The following is a 20,350-nucleotide window of genomic DNA, read 5'->3' as shown; positions in this document are numbered from 1 at the left end:
GTGTACTCATCAAAATATAACACACCATAAGACAGAGGAGTAGCACAGAGAAACCCTGTCATGAAAAATATCATTAATTAATTAATTAATCAATTAAATGACATTTATTCTCACAAATCTGGAAACATTCTATAATAAACATCAATACTGTCTACCAAGGTTTATGTTTTATTAAGTTCCCAACCCACCTAAGTTGCAAGAAATAAAGTAACCTGCATTTTGAATTAACCATTTAAAGGAGCTCTAACTTGATCTCAACTTCTTCTTCTGTAATAAAGGGATCATGACAAGCACTACTTTTGATACTGTGATTACCCAGTCTTTGTATTTAAGAAAATCATGGACTGAAGAGATGGCTCAGCGGTTAAGAGCACTGACTTAGAGCACTGACCAGAAGTCCTGAGTTCAATTCTAGCAACCACATGGTGGCTCACAACCATCTGTAATGAAATCTGATGCCCTCCACTTGTGTGTCTGAAGACAGCTACAGTGTATTACATCCACAGTGCCATTCATGGCATTGTAGAGCACACTGCTTGGTAGAAAGAAAATGGGAGAAAGTATCTTGGGTGGAATTGTAGAGGTGAGACTGTCCTGCTCTACATTTTTTTCACTCGGCATAGCAGAAAGCAGGAACTTTCAGCTGTGCCTGCCCTGGGTGACTCTACATTTCACTTCACTTTGAGTACAAATGTAGGAGGGTGACTCACACACCTAGTTGGTTATGTAGCCACCACCACCTGTTCAGCGCTGTCCACAAGGAATGGTCTGGTAAATGCAGTGTATTTTAGAAAATAAAATGATCCCACCTACAAACTGATCAGAGGAAACTGAGAATGTATAAACACAAGAACATATTAAATCCTTATATATATATTTTTTAAAAAAGCAGGCTGCAAAACTTCTAGAGCATACTAGGTTAACAAATAGTACAACACCCCTCACCTGGAACCCTTCAACACGAAGAACAGCTAACACTGTGATGGAGAGAACCTCTGTGACCTGTCATCTGATCAGCCATGTAACCGAGAGGTAGAGAACTCATAACTGTGTGGAAGATGGAGCATCACAGAGTGCTAATATAGCCTACTTAATTATATCCATCCATCCCACCGTCCATGGTTTTTACCTCTGTGGCCTCCATGCCCTACCTGTGCTTTAACTCTGTAGCTCAACTGAACCTTAAGGTCCTAAGGTCCAGCTCTGTGTGCATCCAGCAGCTCTTCACCCAGGCGTGTTACTGCCTCATCTGTCCATCTATCCACAGCAGGCACTGCCTCTTCTGTTTAGCTCCTGAAAGGTCTACACACACACACACACACACACACACACACATATACCCCACAGAAGTACAACTGGGTACCTCTCTTACGTGGTCCCATTTCCTTAAAATTCTTCTACCTCTGCTTGCCAACTCTCCACACTATGCACTCAGTCTGGGTACCGTTCAGAGTGCACTGCACGATGAGTCACGTTAATCACAGCACTCAGGAGGCAGAAGCAGAGCTGTGACCTGAGCTCATATTAGTAATTAAGAGTGGAATAAAAGATCCTGTGCTTGCAGCTACTACCTATGGAAATTGAGACTACCTGGTAAATTGCACCCAACAAAACTGGCATGGCTTTTGAAATTACTCAGTGAATTGCAACATCAGGGAAAGACAAAGGCATGTCCATTTGTGTTTCTAGTGTGGTGCATTTTTGTTGTTGTTGTTGTTCATTCACTTGTTTTTGCTTGTTTGGTTGGGGTTTTTTTGTTTGTTTGTTTGTTTTGTTTTGATTTTTTTTTTTTTTTTTTTTTTCATCTTTTTTTTAGACAGGGTCTCTCTGTGTAGCCATGGCTTCCCTGGAACTACTCTGTAGACCAGGCTGGCCTCAAACACAAGATAGGTACCCAGTTGCACTTTCTGGGAGTGCATGAACTCATTAAAAATGGCTATCACCCGAGAATGAAGAAAAGAAGGGCACATGAGTATAAATAGAGTCACTGCAAAAGTTAACAGTGAGGGACTGCTGTCAACAGAGGTGAATGACAGGAGGGGTGGAGCCAGGAAAAGCAAGCACTCCACAGGGAGAGAGTCAGTCAGGTAGGGTGCCTACAACAATAGGAAGAGAAGAAGAAATCTTTCTGCCAAACTGCTGAAGGCCAGCACCATTCTCCATAAGAATGGGGAATTTCAGATGACAAGCACAGAAGAAAGGAAGTAATACATACTTCACACAATGATAACAAAACAAGAAAAAGATCAGGAGGCAAAAAGGAGTGGATAACCAGAGTTGGGAGAGAAATCACTTAACACAGAATAATCAGCGAACGTGAGGGATGCACAGAAAATAAGTGCCTGAAAAAGCAATGTCCAACCACATCCCACAGAGAAAAGGGAAAGGCTGCCATGAGAGTTTCCAAAGTCTAAGTATCTGAATGTGCTGAGGCAGGAGGATTGCTGAGCTTGAGGTCAGCCTGGCCTTGGTCTCACTTCGCCCTCTCCGTGAACATCATTAATCAAAAGCTCTTTCACAATGACCTCCTTCTCTTTCTCTCTTTCACACACACACACACAAACACATACACACACTGACACATACACACACACCTAGCACTGATGAAAAGAAACATTTTCCTTTCAAGTGCCATCAGTGGGCCAGGAATAGTGGTGCACTCCTTGGGTCCCAGCACTATTTGAGAGGCAGAGGCAGGCAGGTCTCTAGGAGTTTGAGGCCAGCCTGGTCTTCAAATCAAGTTCCAGGCCAGCCAGGGCTACACAGTAAGATCCTGTCTCAAGCAAAACAAAACAAAACGCTAGCAGAGTCTGAGCAGCTCTCTGAGATGTCTGAATTTGAAGACAGCCATCATTCACTGGCCCTAGAAAGTACTTATAAATGAATACTAGGAATTAGGGCCCCAAAGTGAATTCATTTGCAAAAGCATTTCCTGCAGCATGTTAGCAGTACTTTAATCCCAGCACTTGAGAGGCAGAGGCAGATGATCTCTTATCCTAACCTGATCTATAAAGTAAGTTCCAGGACAGAAAAACCCTGTTTCAAGGAGCTCCCACCCCCACCCCCAAAAAGTTCCTTGTTCAATACACTGACTACTGGGTTAATATTTAATAGTTATAATAGAATATATAATATTCATCAAAGTCCAGGATATTTCTACCCTTTACTGTGGCAGACTGTTCTAGGAACTTTAATCTATTTCCTTCAGTGGAAAAGAGTAAGAATATTGTTGATCTTAAAACCATTTACATCCGAGACTATATTTTATATACTGCTTTACAACTGCCACTCTGTGGAGGCATGTTGAAAATTTACCTAAAAATCAATCAAGCCAGCTAGGAAATGCGGTTCGGTAGTAGAGTACTTACCTGGCAGGCCTGCATTTGATCCCCAGAACTGTTTCCTCATCAAAACAACAACAACAACTCCTGCCACAATGAAGAGTAATAATGCTTACACCATAAATAAGGAAACAGTCTATGTATGTCCAACTACATTCTTATGTGGTGCATGTTTTTTCCACAAATCTGTTAATTTTCTTGCCATATTACTTAGTAGCTCATTTTAAATGATCAGCATACTTTTGACACTACATAGGAATATTAATTCTAAACGCCTACTAAAATAACCACAACTGCTCACTATATAAGGATATTATCTGTGGTATTACTTATAGTGAAAATCTTGAGATTCTATCATGTCTAACAACGAGGACACATGCTTCAATAAATTATGGTGTGTTCAGACACCACAAAACACCATGAATAAATCAAAGGAATCAAGTGGATCCACATTTATCAGCATAAAACAACAACATGTTGCATTTAAAATGCTAGTTATTACATAAGTGACCTGAGCCACTCTACAAGAAAAGAAAATGACTAAGCCCGGCATGATGGCACATGGCTGTAATCCCAACGCTCAGGAGGCTGAGGAAGGAAGAGCATATCCAAGGCCAGCTTAGGCTACATACAGTGAGCTCAGATCTCAAAACAAAGCATAATTATATGCATGAACTTAAGTAAACTCATATATATTTGTGTGTGAATAACAAAGGGTTTAGATGGAAACAAACCAGTTACTCTGGCAGGCTGTAAAGAAAGGGAGAAATGAGGTATGTTTGGTGTGTTTTAAACACTTCCCTGGTCTTGATAATCATACTACAGCTATCCCTGGGAAAGTCAGGTGAAGGGTACTGGGGACCTACCTGTAACTTCTTATGGATGTGTAATCATTTTAAAATGAGAAACTAGGCTGGAGACATAGTTATGTGGTAAAGCATATGTCAAGTATGTACAAAGAAAGCCCTTGGTTCAATCTTCAGCAGAGAAAGAGAAAAAATATGCTTCATTTTAAAAAATAATTTCCCATACCAAAAAGCAGCTTAAAGTTAATTCTTAAAATAACATTTAAAAATCTGAGTTCAAAATGTTATTAATAACTGAAGGTATGAGCACAAGTCACATCCATATTAAAGCATGAGCCATGATCTACAGTTACAGCAAGGGAACACAAAGAAGAGAAAGGTAAAAGCCATTCAGGTTCAGACTAATCCTTCACAAGCTAATCGCTCCCAACGGGCAGCAGACTTTTCTCATCTCTGGACCTTAAGGTAAACTCTCTGAGATGTCTGGTCTTGTTATACTCAGGAGTAAACCACAATACATCTTCCTTTAAATCGCTGGCTCTTCAGATGAATTTAGAATTGTCTAAAGAAGAAAGAGCCTGCTGGGGGAGCTGTGTGGACAAGCTTATTGTCCTGCTGTTGTATCCAGTCAAGTGTTCGGATACTACAACTTTGGCAAATCTCATTAATACTTTAAGAAGTCAAAGACTTTGAAACTCCTAAATAGAGTTCCTGTGAAGGAATTATGTGGGCAAGTTTAAGCAAGCAGGGTGTATATACAATATGGTAACAAAAATAATGCAAACAAAAGGAGATTTGTTTAATTATAGTGGAAGTAATTGTTATTTAAAAGTGACTTCTTCATAAAAGAATAAAATAGACTAGTGGCAAAAGAATGGTTTGTTATGATGCCTTAAGACTAGAAACAGAAGACAGAAATTTCAAAGTGAAATCTTGGCAGACACCCAGTCTCCACGGCAAGAATTCTGGCCAAATACTTCCTTCATAACTTCCAAGATTTGTTCATGTCCCAAGACAGATTCCAGGGTTGTTTGACTCAAACACAATTTGAGTCTTGCAAAGTTACAGGGATCTCCTACTTTCCCTTGATGATTGGCAGAAGGTCGTTCCTAGAATTGCTGACCTATAGTCATTTAGGGTATGAGGAAAGGTAGAAGAGAGTAGGTGAGAGAGATAAAAAGAACAAGGGGCTTCCTTTCCCAAGTACTGGTGGAAGGAAAGGCCAGGTCCAAATAGTTGGCCACTATTTTCAGTGGAGCCACCACCCTGCCATTGTTCTGATGAAATATGCTAGGTACAGGAGGGTGGCAGGTAATCAATCAACTGATAGCCTCCGTAAGTGTCACACAAGTCACTAACTTCAGCAATGACAACCATGTCAGGAAAGAAACCTCTCCCAGAAGTAAACTACAAAACCTTTCCTATTAAAGCTAACAGCTGACATAGTGCAGGAAACTGTTTTCCAAGGTCACGTTACCCTTACTGAGGTGGGAGCCCATGGAGTGTCTGCTGTCCTGTTCAACAATGGTCTGACCAGCACAGCTTGTGGCTTCCTAGTCACTCGTCAAGCTTCTGTCCTTGAGCAGGGATAACATTGTCTTCTTTGATACCAACTAACTCATCTCTCACATAGACTAACTAGTCTTTGTTGAAGCAGGGCCTGAGAGTACATCCCTGGCTAGCCTCAAACTCACAACCTTCCAATCTGCCTCTTGAGTGCTGAGGTTACAGAATGTACCTCCCCACTGTCCCAGCTCATGTCTATCTACTGTACTATCTACTGTACTTTCTTACTGCTTGGCTATTTGAAGAAATCAAGAAAGATTTATTTAGTAAACAGGAAAAAATATTCCATCTACATGTAGTACTTCCTACTGCAAAACATTTTAGGATTCTTGTAACAAGTGTTTATTTACAAACCACATTGTTTCAAAGGGCGTTATGGCAACTTGCAATGGTAGGTTCAAAATCAACCCAATGTAATAACCAAGAAAACTTAGGAAAGTGAGCAACGGAGACAAGAGTGTACAGAATGCAAATGATGCTGAGCTACACACCCATGCTTCCTAACTCAACACACGGAGTTAATCAGAAAACACAGAATTCCTGCAATAAAAGCAAACCAGTTGTTCAAGACAAACTCAACTTATGCAATACTTAAAATATAAAAATTCTGAGTCTATATGATGACATCACTGTCAATCACATTATCAATATACAACACCGCCTCAATCACCTGAATCTGCGAATACCAAAGCAATCTTATTGATATTTCTGATTCTAATTTTGTCTTTTTAAACATCTACTCTCCTTAAAGCAATCAGAATGCTCTCTCAAAGTGCCAACTAGAACAGGGTACACATTCAAGCTCCCTGGCTAATTCCCCATCACACTCACTATCCCCGGCTCCTTTTAAGGTCCTGTGTGGATACTGTGTGCTGGTCATCTTCCTGCGTCATCTGCACCTCCGTCCTGGCTTGTTACATAGTAGCCATATCCACTGTTCTGTCCTTTGGTGCATCTTAAGACTCTGCGAGGTCTATATCTGCTCACCTTCCCAGTTCATTCAGGTACCTGGCTCAAAGGCCATTTCCTGAAAGAGCTCCTGATCAACATGTCTGAGCTGCCCACTTCACCTCCAGTCACCACCACACGGACGTTTTATTTCCTCACCGCCGGGCAGCTCTTGGACGTTCCATCTAAAGCACATTTGAAATGATCACTGTCTGTTGTGGATCCCCTTCTAAGATGTAACTCTGAAAACAGCAGAAACTACGAGGACAGCATTTCTGCGTCTCAGTCACCATGGGTTTCCCAGCACTGAACAGTGGACAAGGCATGTACTCAAACATCTGTCTGTAAACACATGAAGAAACACCTGAGACTAGAGCAGCCCTTGTGATCTCGATTAATCTGACCAGCTTTCAGTGCCTCTAGAGCAGTGGCACTCGGCCTTCCTAGTGCTGAGACCCTTTAACACAGTTCTGTGTTGTGGTGACTCTCCCACCATAAACTATTTCATTGTTCCTGTATAACTGTAATTTTGTTACTGTTATGAATCATAATGTAAATATCTGATATGCAGGATATTTGATGTGTGACCCCCGTGAAAGGGTCGTTTGACTACAAGGGGTTGTGACCTACAGGTTGAGAGCCACCACACTAGAGTAATGGTGGTCAGTTACGATGTTCAGGTCAAACATGTCTCCTTTGAAATGGAAACATTATGCTTTCTGCTCAGAAAGAGGATATGTATGATACGCACAGGATTCTGTATGAAGCTACTGAAAGCAGCTCATCATCTCCAGGTTAGAATCCATGACCAAAAGGCATGCAAAGGACTCTGCAGTGGGATCCAGCTTATAACCAACTCTCTCCATGAGATAAAAGCTAAAGAAAATAAAGCAATAGCAATTCACAAATCCCTCCTAATAGATTTATTCAGTAAAGCAGTAAGATAGTGGTCAGACAGGTGAAGCCTCTGGCGGGGGAGTACATGACTGTAATCCAAGGCCGAGGCTAGCACAGGCTACACAGCAAATCCAGGACAGCCAAGGCTACAGAGAAAGCCCTGTCTTTAAACAAAGGAAAACAATGCCCACTGTTGACATGTGAACAAACAAATCTGCAAAGTGAGGACGAGCCTTGTGTTGCCTCTGTAAAGACTGGCTATATCCTACTGAAATTATCTGAGGTTTTGGTGGGTTTGGGGAGGGTTGCTTGCTGACATATGGCAGGAGGAGTTGGGATAGATAATGAGATCCCCTAACAAAGCTCTGTCTCTTCTTGCTCCACCTTGAGCTGTCTGTAGCTAAGTTAACATGCAAAAGAAGCCAACCGGCAAAGAATGTCTCTAAGTTCCCAAAATGTTTAACTGCTTTTTCATCCTCTTTTTGATACCCTTAAATAGCGATACTGTTTCTTCCTAGAAGTTCTGGTTTTGTTTTAAGGATCTAAATTTGGCAATTATTAGACAGTCTGTCTTAAGGAAATATGTAACTATACTTCAAAAAGTCACTTCAGACTCTATTTCCTTTTTAACAGTATAAGACATTCTTCTTAACAATGAGAAAAACATAAAATCACCTTGATCATCTTATAGAAACATCTATCCTACCCATTTTTCCATTTCGTTTATATGAAGAATATTTGTATGGGAAAACACATACTAATGAACATATTCTTTATTTCTCTCCAAGCATGTAATGTAGTTTAATAATGACAGTCTGGGGATTCAGGGAAGAATCTGAAATCTGTTGGATTTGAAGGGTACGTGAACTTGGACTTTAATTTCCCACTTAAATCTCTTAATTCTTCACAAGCAATCCTGTGCTGCCATTTCATGGTTCTTAAAGACAGTTATTGTGTGTGACTGCCTGCCTGGGTTGCTGCTCACAATTGGCATTCACCCTCTAGCCATTACCATCCATCGTAAAATCATCTGAATGCTTAAAAAAATGGAAGTTCAACAAATGGCTTTTGAAAAACATTTTCATCCTTTCTGTATTATTTGTACTTTAATACTTGAAGAGTTCACTTATCAATTTAAAAACCTATCTAGTTACAATTATAATTGGATTTTTGTTTTTTCTTTTCTTTGTTTAAGACAGGGTCTCTCTACATACCTCTGGATGTCCTAGAACTCACTATGTATCAGGGTGGCCTCATAGAGATCTGCCTGCCTCTGCCTCAGATGGAGTGCTGGAACTAAGAGGTGTGTGCACCAGGCCCAGCACTGTGAGCCTTAGTGATAAGAGAAGGTTCTAGAGACCTGTATGTAATGTAATAGTGGTTTAGGTAAGTCTGTTTTGAAACTGTGCCACGCAAAACACTGCTTTGTAGCACACTGAGAAATTTGTATCCAAATGAGTTTGTCAGAGAGAAGGTAGGTTTGCCCAAGCCTCTAACATGCTAACATGGGGAAGCTGTAGGGAGGTACACCTTCAGGGTGCTGGCACTGGTTTGCCCACTGTTCTGGTCGTCACAATTCATTTCCCAAACCACAGTTCCTAAATGCTGCTCCTTTACATGCACTGTGTATGCAGTCCCTGCTGGGCACGTTCCAAAAAATTAACCCTTTCACCGACTGGTCAGTCGCATACAAAGTTCATTATGTCATTTGTATACATATAGGCCATTACTCTTTGTCCTTCTTCATTTCCTCCCCCACCCTTTACTGTTAGTTCCCTCTGGCTGGCTTCCCTCCTTCCTCTGTAGCCCTAGCTTTCATGTCACATGTATCCCATTACCCTCTTGCTCCCCACCACCCATTTCATCCCCTTTCTAGTTCCATGACCCACCCCCCACTCCTATACATATGAAGGAAAACATGTAGTATTTAGTATTTAACTTTGTGAAGTAAGTTTATTTTGCTTGATATATTTAATTCCATCTACTTTCTTGGAAATCTGATTTTATCTCTCTCTCTCTCTTTACATACACACACACACACACACACACACACACACACACACACATTTATCTACTCCTGTATTAATAGGCATCTAGGCTGGCTCCATTTCCTGGCCCCTATGCACAGTACAGTGGTAACCATGAATGTGCAAGTATCTCTGTGGTTTGCTGGCTTAGCAGTTCTTCAGTATATAGCAAAGAGTAGGTCACATGGTAGTTCTATGTTTATCTTTGTGAGATTTCCACAGCGACTATGCCAGTTACGTGCCCGCCAGCAATGTGTAAGGCTCACTTTTTACCTAAATTCCTGTCAGCATTCATTGCCCTTTTTCTTCTAGATGCTAGCCACTCTCACTGGGGTGTAACAGAATCTTTAAAAAAAAAAAAATCTTCAAGTGGTTTTTTTGAAAGGTATGCATAATTAATTAGTTTACAACCTGACCACAGTTTCCCCACCCTCCCCTCCTCTCAGACCTCCCCTCTTCTGTCCACTTCTCCACCCTTTCTCTTCAGAAAAGGGGAGGCCTGCCATGGGTATCAATCAACCTTGACAGATCAAGTTGCAGTAAGACTAGGCACATCTTCTACTGAGGCTAAAAGAGGTGGTCCAGAAGGGGGAAAGGGTCCCGCAGGCAGGCAACAAAGTCGGAGACAGCCCCTGCTCCCACTGTTAGGAGTCCCACATGAAGACCAAGCTGCACGACTGCTACATAGGTGCAGAGAGCCTAGGTCAGTCCCCTGCTGGCTCCCTGGGTGGCAGTTCAGTCTCTGTGAGCCCCTATGGGGCCAGGTTAGTTGTTTAAGCAGTTTTAAATTACAGTGTTCTAATGAAGTGGTTCTCAACTTGTGGGTCATAAGCTCTTTGGGGGAGTCAAACAACCCTTTCACAGGGGTTGCATATCAGATATCCAGGATGCCAGATATTTACGTTATTCACAACAGTAGCAACATTAAAGTTATGAAATAACAACAAAAATAATTTTATGGTTGGGGGGTCACAACAACATGAAGAACTGTATTAAGGTGTCACACCATTAGGAAGGTTGAGAACCACTGTTCTAATGGCTAAGGTTGAATATTTTAAATATTTACTGGTTATTTGTTTTTTTTTTTTATTTTTTACTTAAGAAGTGTTTATAAAATTCAGTATTCCAATTTGCTGATTGGATGATTTAGTTTTTAGTTGTGTGAGGTGCATGAGTGTGTGTGTGTGTGTGTGTGTGTGTATGTGTTTGTGTATACTGGTTCTCTCCATGATCAAACTCAAGCTTCTGTTACACGTGCCTTCACCTGCTGGGACATCTCATCAGCCCTTGGTATTTGATTCGAGGTGATTATTTCCTTGGCTGTGCAGACTTTACAGTTTCCTGTGATTCCATTTGTCAGGCCTTGCAGTTTTCTCCTGTGCTCTGGAATCCTTTCCTGAAAGTCCTTACCTACATCTCCATCTTCAGTCTTACCTACACTTCCTCTAGCAGCTTCAAAGTCCTGTCTCATATTAAAGTCCCTGATAGCACACTGATGTGTCAAGTGTGATAGCACACTGATGTGTCAAGTGTGATAGCACACTGATGTGTACAAGTGTGATAGCACACTGATGTGTCAAGTGTGATAGCACACTGATGTGTCAAGTGTGATAGCACACTGATGTGTCAAGTGTGATAGCACACTGATGTGTCAAGTGTGATAGCACACTGATGTGTCAAGTGTGATAGCACACTGATGTGTCAAGTGTGATAGCACACTGATGTGTCAAGTATGCAATATAGATCAAGTTCATTTGTAGACACAGGAAATCCAGTTCTCCCAACTCCATTTGTTAAAACAGTTACCTCCTCCCCAGAGGTTGTCTTTTTGACTCTCGTGAAATTTCGGTGGCTGTGGCTACTTGGGTTTGTTTCTGAATTCTCTTCTCTCTCCCACTGGTCTACAAGTCATTGTCCCAGTGCTTGTTGCCCCGTCCTGTGTCTCTGTGATGTAGCCAGTGCTTGCTGCCCCGTCCTGTGTCTCTGTGATGTAGTTTGAGATTAGGTCTTGGCATAGCTCCGGCACTGCTCTTTCTACTAAGGACTAACCTTGGCTTTTGGGGGATTTTTGGTGCTTCCATATGATTTTAGATTGTTCTCTATTCCCATGAAGAATATCACAGGGATTCTGACGCAGATTGCACTGAATGTGATCATTTTTGATAGTATTTTCATAAAATTAATTCTGCCTATCTATGAGTATGGAAGGTCTCTCTGTCCCTTCTTCAGTTTCTTTCTTCAGTATCTTATGTTCTCACTGCAGAAATCTGTTACCTCTTTAGTTAGTCTATGCTTAAGATGGGTAGGTTTGTTGTCCTGTGTCTCCCCCTCCCCTTAATCTCCTGCCCTTTCTTTCTTCTGACCTTTTGTCTGTCAAGTTCACTACTGGGTTATAAAAAAGCTACTAAGTGCTACTGATTTCCTATGTCGATTTTATATTATGCTACTTCCCTGAAAGTATTTATCAGGTCTAGATAAATGTCTTCTAAGTATAAAATAATGTCATCTGCAAACAAAAGCAATGACTTCTTCGATTTATTTCTTTCTCTTGTTCATCATTCTGGCTAAAATGTCAAGCACCAGACTGAATGAGTAGAAAGAGTGGGCATCCTTTTTTAGGGGACTTTAGATTTTAGGGAGAATTAAACTTTAAATATTAGGAGATATACATATACCCAGTCTCCCCCATTTAGTACAAGGTTGGCTATCATATGTAGCCCTTATTATGTTGAAGTATGTTCCTTCTAGCCTTAGTTCATTCCAGCTATTTGTTTGTTTGTATGTTTGTTTGTTTTGTGCGACAAGTTTCTCTGTGATTTTGGCTATCTGAAATTTATGTTGTAGACTATAGATCAGGCTAGTCTTGAAGTCAGAGATCCACCTGCTTTTGCCTCCCAACGGCTTTGATTAAAAGTATGTACCACTACTGCCCAGATTATTTAGAGTTTTTTTTTTTAAAAGATTTATTTATTTTATTTGTATGACCACACTGTACACAGTTGCTCTCTTCAGACACACCAGAAGAGGACATCAGATCCCATTACAGATGGTTGTAAGCCTCCATGTGGTTGCTGGGAATTGAACTCAGGACCTCTGGAAGAGCAGCCAATGCTCTTAACCACTGAGCCATCTCTCCAGCCCATGAGGGTTTTTTTTTTGTTGTTGTTTTTTTTGTTTTTTTTTTTTTTTGTTTGTTTGTTTCATCATGAAAGGAAGCTGAACTTTATTAAAGGTGTTTTCTTTAATAACTGAAATGCTCATATACTTTCTGTCCTTGGTCTGTTTATGCTATATTACACATTTATTGATGGTGGACCAATCCCGCATCCCTGGAAGGAAACTATTTTGTTCATAGTATATGATCTTAATAATATGTGTTTAAATTCAATTTTCAAACATTATATCAGAAAAATTTACATCTATGTTTATCAGGAAAACTGGTCTATAGTTTTCTTTCTTTCTTTTTTGTTATGGCTTCACCTAATTTGAATCTGTCTTAGTTAGGATTTTTATTGCTCTAATGAAACACTGTAACAAAAAGTAAGTTGCTTATATTTCCACATCATAGTTCATCATCAAAGGCAGTCAGGGCAGGAATTCAAAAAGGCAGGAACCTGGAGGTAGGAGCTGATGTGGAGGCCATGGGGGTGCTGCTTAGTGGCTTGTTCTTCATGGCTTTCTTATAGAACCCAGCACCACCAGCCCAGGGGATGGAACCACCCACAATGGGCTGAACCCTCTCATATTAATCACTAACTAAGAAATGCTCTATAGGCTTGCCTGTAGCCTGATCTTACGGAAGCATTTTCTCATTTGGGGTTCCCTCCTTTCAGATGACACCAGATTGAGTCAAGTTGACATAAAACTGGCCAGCACAATATCAGAATCATGCTGGCTTTGAGAAGAATTTGGTGATGTTTCTGTTCAGTCCAGGGAGTGTTAAAAAGGAAGCAGCAGATGGTATCAAGTGATGACAAATAAGTGAGTGACTGCTGTGCCACAGGCTGCAGCGTGAACTGGCACAACTGCTTAAGAAAACTTCTCTCCAGTCCCCACTAAAACTGTTCACATCTGCGTACTTCCTGGCTCAGTAACTCCTAGACAAATGCTTCCACAGAAATGTGTGCATATGTGCACTGCACAGCCTACAAAACAACATATCTGCTTATACTATTTATGAAAGCAAGCACAGAATCATTCATAAGCTTGCCGATAACAGAATGTGCGGACTGGTAGATGTATGTGTACAAGGACAAACTGAAGAGCAGAGAGAAAGAGCGAACCACAGCTGACATACAACACTGATGGACAGAATCAAAAAGTGACATCATACAGTCTCAAACATGCGAAGTTCAAAACCAGGCTAAAGGTAATAGCATCAGAAATTACAGTGGTTTGAGAGGAAAGGGTCACAACTGCCAAGAGGCACAGTGAGTGAGGACCAGGGGTCAAGCCTTCACTTGTGACATGAAAAAGTCACACTGGGAAAAGTCAGCAGATCACCCTGGTTTTCCTGGATACACACTGTATTTATGTGCTGCCTAGATTTATGAGGCTTTACACAAACTAGAGTCATTTTAAAAGTGGGAACCTCAGTTGAGAAGATGCCCCCACCAGATGGGCAATCCTAGGTGCACTTTCCTGACTAAGGATTGACATAGGCAGGCCCAACTCACTGTGGGTGGGGCCACTCCTGGGCTGGTGATCCAGAGTGCTATAGGAAAGCAGGCTGAGCAAGCCATGAGGAGCAAGTCAGTAAATAACACCTCTCCATGGCCTCTGCATCAGCTGCTCCCTCCAGGTTTCTGCTCTGTTTGAGTTCCTGCCCTGACCTCCTTCAGTGACTGGCTGTGATATGGAGGTGTAAGTAAAATACCTTCCTCCCCAAGCTGCCTTTGGTCATGGTGCTTTCTCATAGTAACAAAAACCTTAACTAAGACGACTTAATGGTATATATTTGAAAAGATGCTGTTAGGGTCCAGTGAGATGGCTCAGAGGTTAAAAGCATCGGTTGTTCTTCCAGAGGACCTGGGTTTGATTCCCAGAACCTACATGGTAATTCACAACCATCTTGAGTCCGGTTTCGGGGGTTCAATGCCCTCTTCTGGCCTTGGTGGGCACCAGGCATGTAGTGCTGCACACACATATATGCAGGCAAAAGGCCAATACGAATACTAGTAAAAATAAAAAGAAAGAGGCTGAGAGACCTAGATGTATTTTACACAATTCATATTTCCTCTGAAATCCCTCGAAACGTGGTTCAAAGCAATGCCTAGTCCTTTTCTTTTGTTGCCTCAAACCAAGCGTTTGAAAACAGGACCTACTCTAAAGAAGATAATGTAAAATCATAATTATTATGGCCTAGAATGTATTTAGAAAAGAAAATGGCATATCTGACTAACAGTATAGTACCACACATTTTTTTTTTAGTAACAATGAAATGTTTTAAACTAATAAAAAGTTTCAGGGATCCCATGCCCTCTTCTGACCCATGGGGCTAAGCCACAGGCATCCAACTGACTGTGAGAAAAGTGCTCAGAAGCCTGCGATGTTTAATGTTTTCATCGAAATGGCAACATTTTAAAGATTTTTTTTGTATGTGTGTGATTAAAATATAATCCTTAGCTATCTACAGAGGCCATAAGAGAGCATCAGACCCACGAAACTGGAGTTACAAGTGAACACTCACGTAGGTGCTGGAGATTAAACCCAGGTCCTCTAAAAAGCAGCCAAAACGCCAAACATGAGGTAATTAGTTACCACCCCTCCTCACCAAATGCTCTTGCCACCATTGTACCAGAGGACACCTCTTGTCTAAGGTTGGTATCGTAGCTCACAGGGTTCACAGACAGGGAAAACAGTTGAGAACCTTTCTTTCCCAATAGCCTACAGGCACAGCACCTTCAGGTACCATGAAGTAGCCAGTGGAGAGGAGGCTACAAGCTCAGTTCCAGCTTGATTTCTTTGTGTGCTGCAACCAAAGGATGTGATGGTGCACATTCAGCAATAGGGCCTTCCCATCCAGCTGTGGTGGAAACCACAGTAGCCTATATTGGCAGTCGCCTATATCCCTTTGGGGGCTCCAAAGCTCCGAGTGCTCTGAGTCTGTCATCATAGTGACTCACTTAGCTCTGTGGAACAATAAATCTAGTTCATACTTCTGTCAAAGTCATTAAAAATATGCTGGCCCTAATCAGAGATAGACTCCTTAAGACAGCATCTCTATAGATGTTTTATGTAATGCACCCCCAAATGAGCAAGGCAAAAGTTCTGTGAAGTACTTAGAAAACACTAGGCTGCTGCAGAATTTTATCTTTAAAATTCTAATGTACCAAGTTAGTCTCTAAAAGAGTAATTAAAGGATAAAGTGTCTCTTGTGCCTCTCGAGCTTATGTGGGTTGGAAGCATTTCTCTTTCCCAGTGCTGGTCCCCAGCCTAGGGCCTCAACCATCCAAGGCAAACGTTCTACTCCCAGATTGGAAATCTTTTTTGAAGAAATATTTTTCATCATAAGAAATCAATGTTCCCAGGAAGACACTTCAGGAAATCCTGCTCAAAGGCATTTTTTTTTTTTTTTTTTTTTTTTTTTTTTTGAGGCAAGAGATTGTTTTGTTAGCTACAATCCCATCTTCCTCCTCTACCATCCAACCAATTTAAAACTGCACATATTATCCAAAGGAGAGTCAAACCATCAAAGAAAGTTGTATCTACTAACAGAAGTAACTCACCACAAAGCTATATGGCACCCATTAAACAAGGTTTAATTCCAGGATCAGGGAAGTCAGGGACGTTCAACTGTGAGAAGCGTGCACAGAACCTACGTAGACTGGACAGTTTAAACTTTTTCATACAAGTGGGAAAAACTTCAAGTTCTGTGATTAAAATGCAATCTTAGCTAGCGTGTATGAGTTATTATATTTTCCAGTGATATTTAGTAAAATATTGCTACTGTACTAATAGGTTGCCTCTCAGTACTAAATGTTAGACACACAATCATACGGTAAAGTGGCTTTCAAATCTTGAAGAGTTTGCATATTGTCAAAAGAATGTCACATATTTAAGTCCACTTAATTTTTTTAAGTGGCCTTTGAATAAAAAGGAAAAGGTGAGACCTATAAGTATATAAAATACCACTCATCTTGTGTCTTAACTTCAGACAGGAAGATGACAACTTTTATTTGTAAGAAAACTACACGTACAAATTGTGTTTAAATGACTTGTTTAAATTGACTGAGGCTGCACACCCCCATCCCAGCAACAGGACCTCTAATCCCCTGCACTGCCTGTTAGGCTTGTGGGTCTTAAGATGTTGTTGAGATAACTGGCTTCCATTAGCAAGTCTGTGATTGGCAGGATGATAGTCTTTTCACTGGCAGGTCAGCTATTTCCTTTTCCTTAGCGGAGGGCACGCCTGATGCTCGTCTCTTACTGAGCCCGGCTCTCTCACCCTCAGCTTTGATTCAGTTTAACTTTCCTTCTGCATCAACTCCCACTTGTCATCAACTCTTCCACTCAGAGCAGCAGAGATCAGGAGTCTGACCTCAGGGCAAAGTCCGGGTGGGCAGGTAAAATGTGACCACTGGACCTACTTCCTAATCTTTCATACCCAGCAATTCATGAAGCAGTATCAAATTCAAGCTAAAATCCAGAAGCACGACCCCTTATACATACTATGAAAAGGCCTCCTTGCCTTTCTAAGTACACTTGAAAAGAACTGTCAGCCACCCTATTAAGACAGAAATGGATCACAGACCAGAGGCAGGGGGTGGGGGAAGTGCAGAAACTCAACTAAAATATAAACAAAGGTACTTCTACCTCTTTATGTTTGGTGACAGACTCCTTCACAAAAATGTAGAGTACTATAATACTTATTTATGAAGTCAGATATAAAAGCACTATCAAGACTTTAAGACATCGCTATTTAAATAATCAATAACACTGGGCAGAATGAGTGTAGATCATCTCATGGGAGACTTTTGTTTTCAAGATCAATTTTGGGTTTTTACTGATCCTCATATTATACATTTGATAGTGTGATTGCGAATTAATTTTTTAAAAACAAATACAGTGAAATACAGCTACCTTTTTGAATTGATTAAATCTAAGCCACTGAACTAAAATTTAATATATGCTGAAAGTCACATAGCAGTCAAAAGCAAGAATTAGTTGTTTTTTTTCATTTTAGAGTATAAAAGTATAAGAAAACTGAATCACTAAATTTCAACATTAATAGAGAACAAAATTTAAGTCCCTTTTAAGACTAGAAAAAAAAATTAACAAAATAAACTAGTTCCTTGGCGATGTCCCCACTCATCTCTTCTGCTGCATACTGCATACTGACCACCAAGTGAATATTTAAAAAGCATATTCAATCATGACTCATGATGTTAATATTTGTAAGTATACTTTAATAATGCCTAGGGAGCTAGCTACATGCCTTATAAAGTGGTCTCCTATGATGTCAAAAAGGACTCTTTAAAAGAAGGAGGTAACTGGGATCAAATGTATCTATGCAAATAAAAGAATGGATTCTTTTTTTAAGGAGAAAGCAAAGTCTTCTTAATACAATCCAGAGGGCAGCGTGCTGGGCAATAACAGGAGGCCTGCTTCTGTAGTGGTAGTTTGCTGTGTAGAGTTGGTTGCTGAGCCAGGCTCTAGCTAAGGATACAGGAGTGCATCAGCCCACTCCCTTGCCTGGCTGTTGTTTGTTTCTTAAACCTAGGACCTCAGCTATCAGCTAAGCTCCATCCCCATCCCCTTAGGGACAATCTATCTTCAGTTCCCTAAGTGTGGTCTTCATAATCCTACAGACTACAAACTAGTTAAGGTATAAACTAGTTAACACCATCTACCTTCAGATGAAACAGAAAATCTCTGTGAACAGATTACTCAATTTAGGCGACCTACCCTTGGGTCATGTCCTCTGAGTTGGAGAACATTTATGTCCTTCCATCACAGAAGCTTACCTAGTAAATAAGTGGTCTTAACCTACCAGAGAAATGAACACACAGCAAGACCTATTTCCAACCTGCTACAGACTCAGCTTTCCATATTAGATCATCTTTCTCAGAGAACCAATGTAAGCAACAGAAGTCCTTCGAAAGGACCTACTGCCCATAGCCTCTCCCCTGGTCTATGGGAGCAGAAGCTGAGCCGAACTTCCTGGTTTTCTGCTACTCTTCCCAACTTAGCACAGCTGTCTATAGATTCACAGTGCCCAGAAGATGGTCCTTGGTAGCATAAGACCTAAATATTGCTTGTCTGTAGCGAAAGTTAGTGCTTTAGAGAAAGTGCTTTCTCGGTCCTTGTAACTCTGACTTGAAGCAGTGAAATAGTGTTCTCTTCCACAGAATTCACAGACTTAGGTAAGTGCCTCAAGAACCCTTAAACTCCACGGCGCAGAATTACCTTACACTTGCTCACCAAATAATGAATACACAGGCATCAATATGCATACTCCACTCTGACTGCACAAGAATAGCAAAAAAGAGCCCTAACTTCAAACATTCATTGAAACTAGAACCTTAAATGCTCAAATAGGTCTTACTGCAAGCATCAGTGTGGTAAGGGCCTGTTCATAACAAGGGTGGAGTGTCACCTCTGTCCCCAGAGGGAATAGCACTGTTAACACACTAGCACAGTGCCTTTGTTTTAGTTCAGTGTCCATATGTTCCCTGACAGGGTCAGCAGTCTCTGTCAACCCAGCACTCCTGAATCCTCTAAGAGATCTCTCTGCCTCCACACCCTCTGACTCCCCAGCCTTACTAAGCTCTTTAATCCTAGGATTAAGAAAGAAAAAGAAAAAGGAGAAGAAAGAGGAAGAGAGGACTAAGAAGAAAAACACAAAAGGAAGGAGAAGAAAGAGGAAGAGAGGACTAAGAAGAAAAACACAAAAGGAGATAGAAAAAGAAAAGAAAAGAAAGAACACAGCAGACCAGAAATGTCAAATTTGAAAAGAAGCAGAAAGAAGCGCTCACATTTGTTACTTGACTTAAAACATTTTTTCCAGAAAAAAAAATTAAGAATTAACAATTACTTTTTAAAACCTTTTCCTGACGATATACAAAATTTATAAACATTACTAATAATAAAATTTTAAACAAGGTATGACTTTCTAGTAATAATTAATTTGTGATTTAATTGAATTGTAACAATAATGTTACTACTACTGATTTTTATGTATGACCACAAAATTATTAAAAAATATTTCCAAGGAATGAATAATTAAATTCTCATTGTGGAAATACTCCATAAAGTCAAGATACCACATGAACACAAGTGCAGAGTCTGCCCAGTACACAGCCATCAAAAGAAGCAACCTCTAAAGACACATTTTTCTGAGCAAACAAGCATTCTGGTACCATAAGAATAAAGTTAATAAAAGGCAAGAGAAGCAGTAAGTGGAGAGTGTCATCACATCTTACCTGTCTGAGGTCAATGAAGGCCAGCTGCAGGGTGTCCCCTTGGAATCCTGGCACAGGCTCAGAGCTGGCAAACACTAATATTTAAAGTTTTAGAAAATAAAAAGGAATTAGAACAAGATTGAAAAATATATAAATGTATAATTGCTACATTTCTACTCATTACAAACATACTGCAATATTTATATACAACTGCTTCAAAGATCACTTACAACCTTCAATTTCAACTGAATATGCCCTTCATACTGATTACCACCACAACTATTCTAATAATCTTAAACTTCTAGCCTGTTATTTAATCTGTAACCTTTAACCAAAATAAATGTAGAAGGGTTATCCTACAC

At 40.5% G+C, this 20,350-nt stretch overlaps 1 protein-coding gene across 3 annotated transcripts in view; it reads right to left on the bottom strand.

Annotated features, from left to right (window-relative positions):
• Positions 1–20,350, bottom strand: part of Exoc6 (exocyst complex component 6) — a 146,297-nt gene that overhangs the window by 12,172 nt on the left and 113,775 nt on the right. For all 3 annotated transcript variants that reach the window (XM_076919887.1, XM_034518665.2, XM_034518677.2), the window contains one exon: positions 20,010–20,083. In XM_076919887.1, the coding sequence (XP_076776002.1) occupies positions 20,010–20,083 (74 nt within the window). The remainder of the gene's footprint in view (positions 1–20,009; positions 20,084–20,350) is intronic.

Source organism: Arvicanthis niloticus, chromosome 1 (genome assembly GCF_011762505.2).
Source record: "Arvicanthis niloticus isolate mArvNil1 chromosome 1, mArvNil1.pat.X, whole genome shotgun sequence".
Classification (NCBI taxonomy): domain Eukaryota; kingdom Metazoa; phylum Chordata; class Mammalia; order Rodentia; family Muridae; genus Arvicanthis; species Arvicanthis niloticus.
This window is presented reverse-complemented; position numbering and strand designations above follow the sequence as displayed.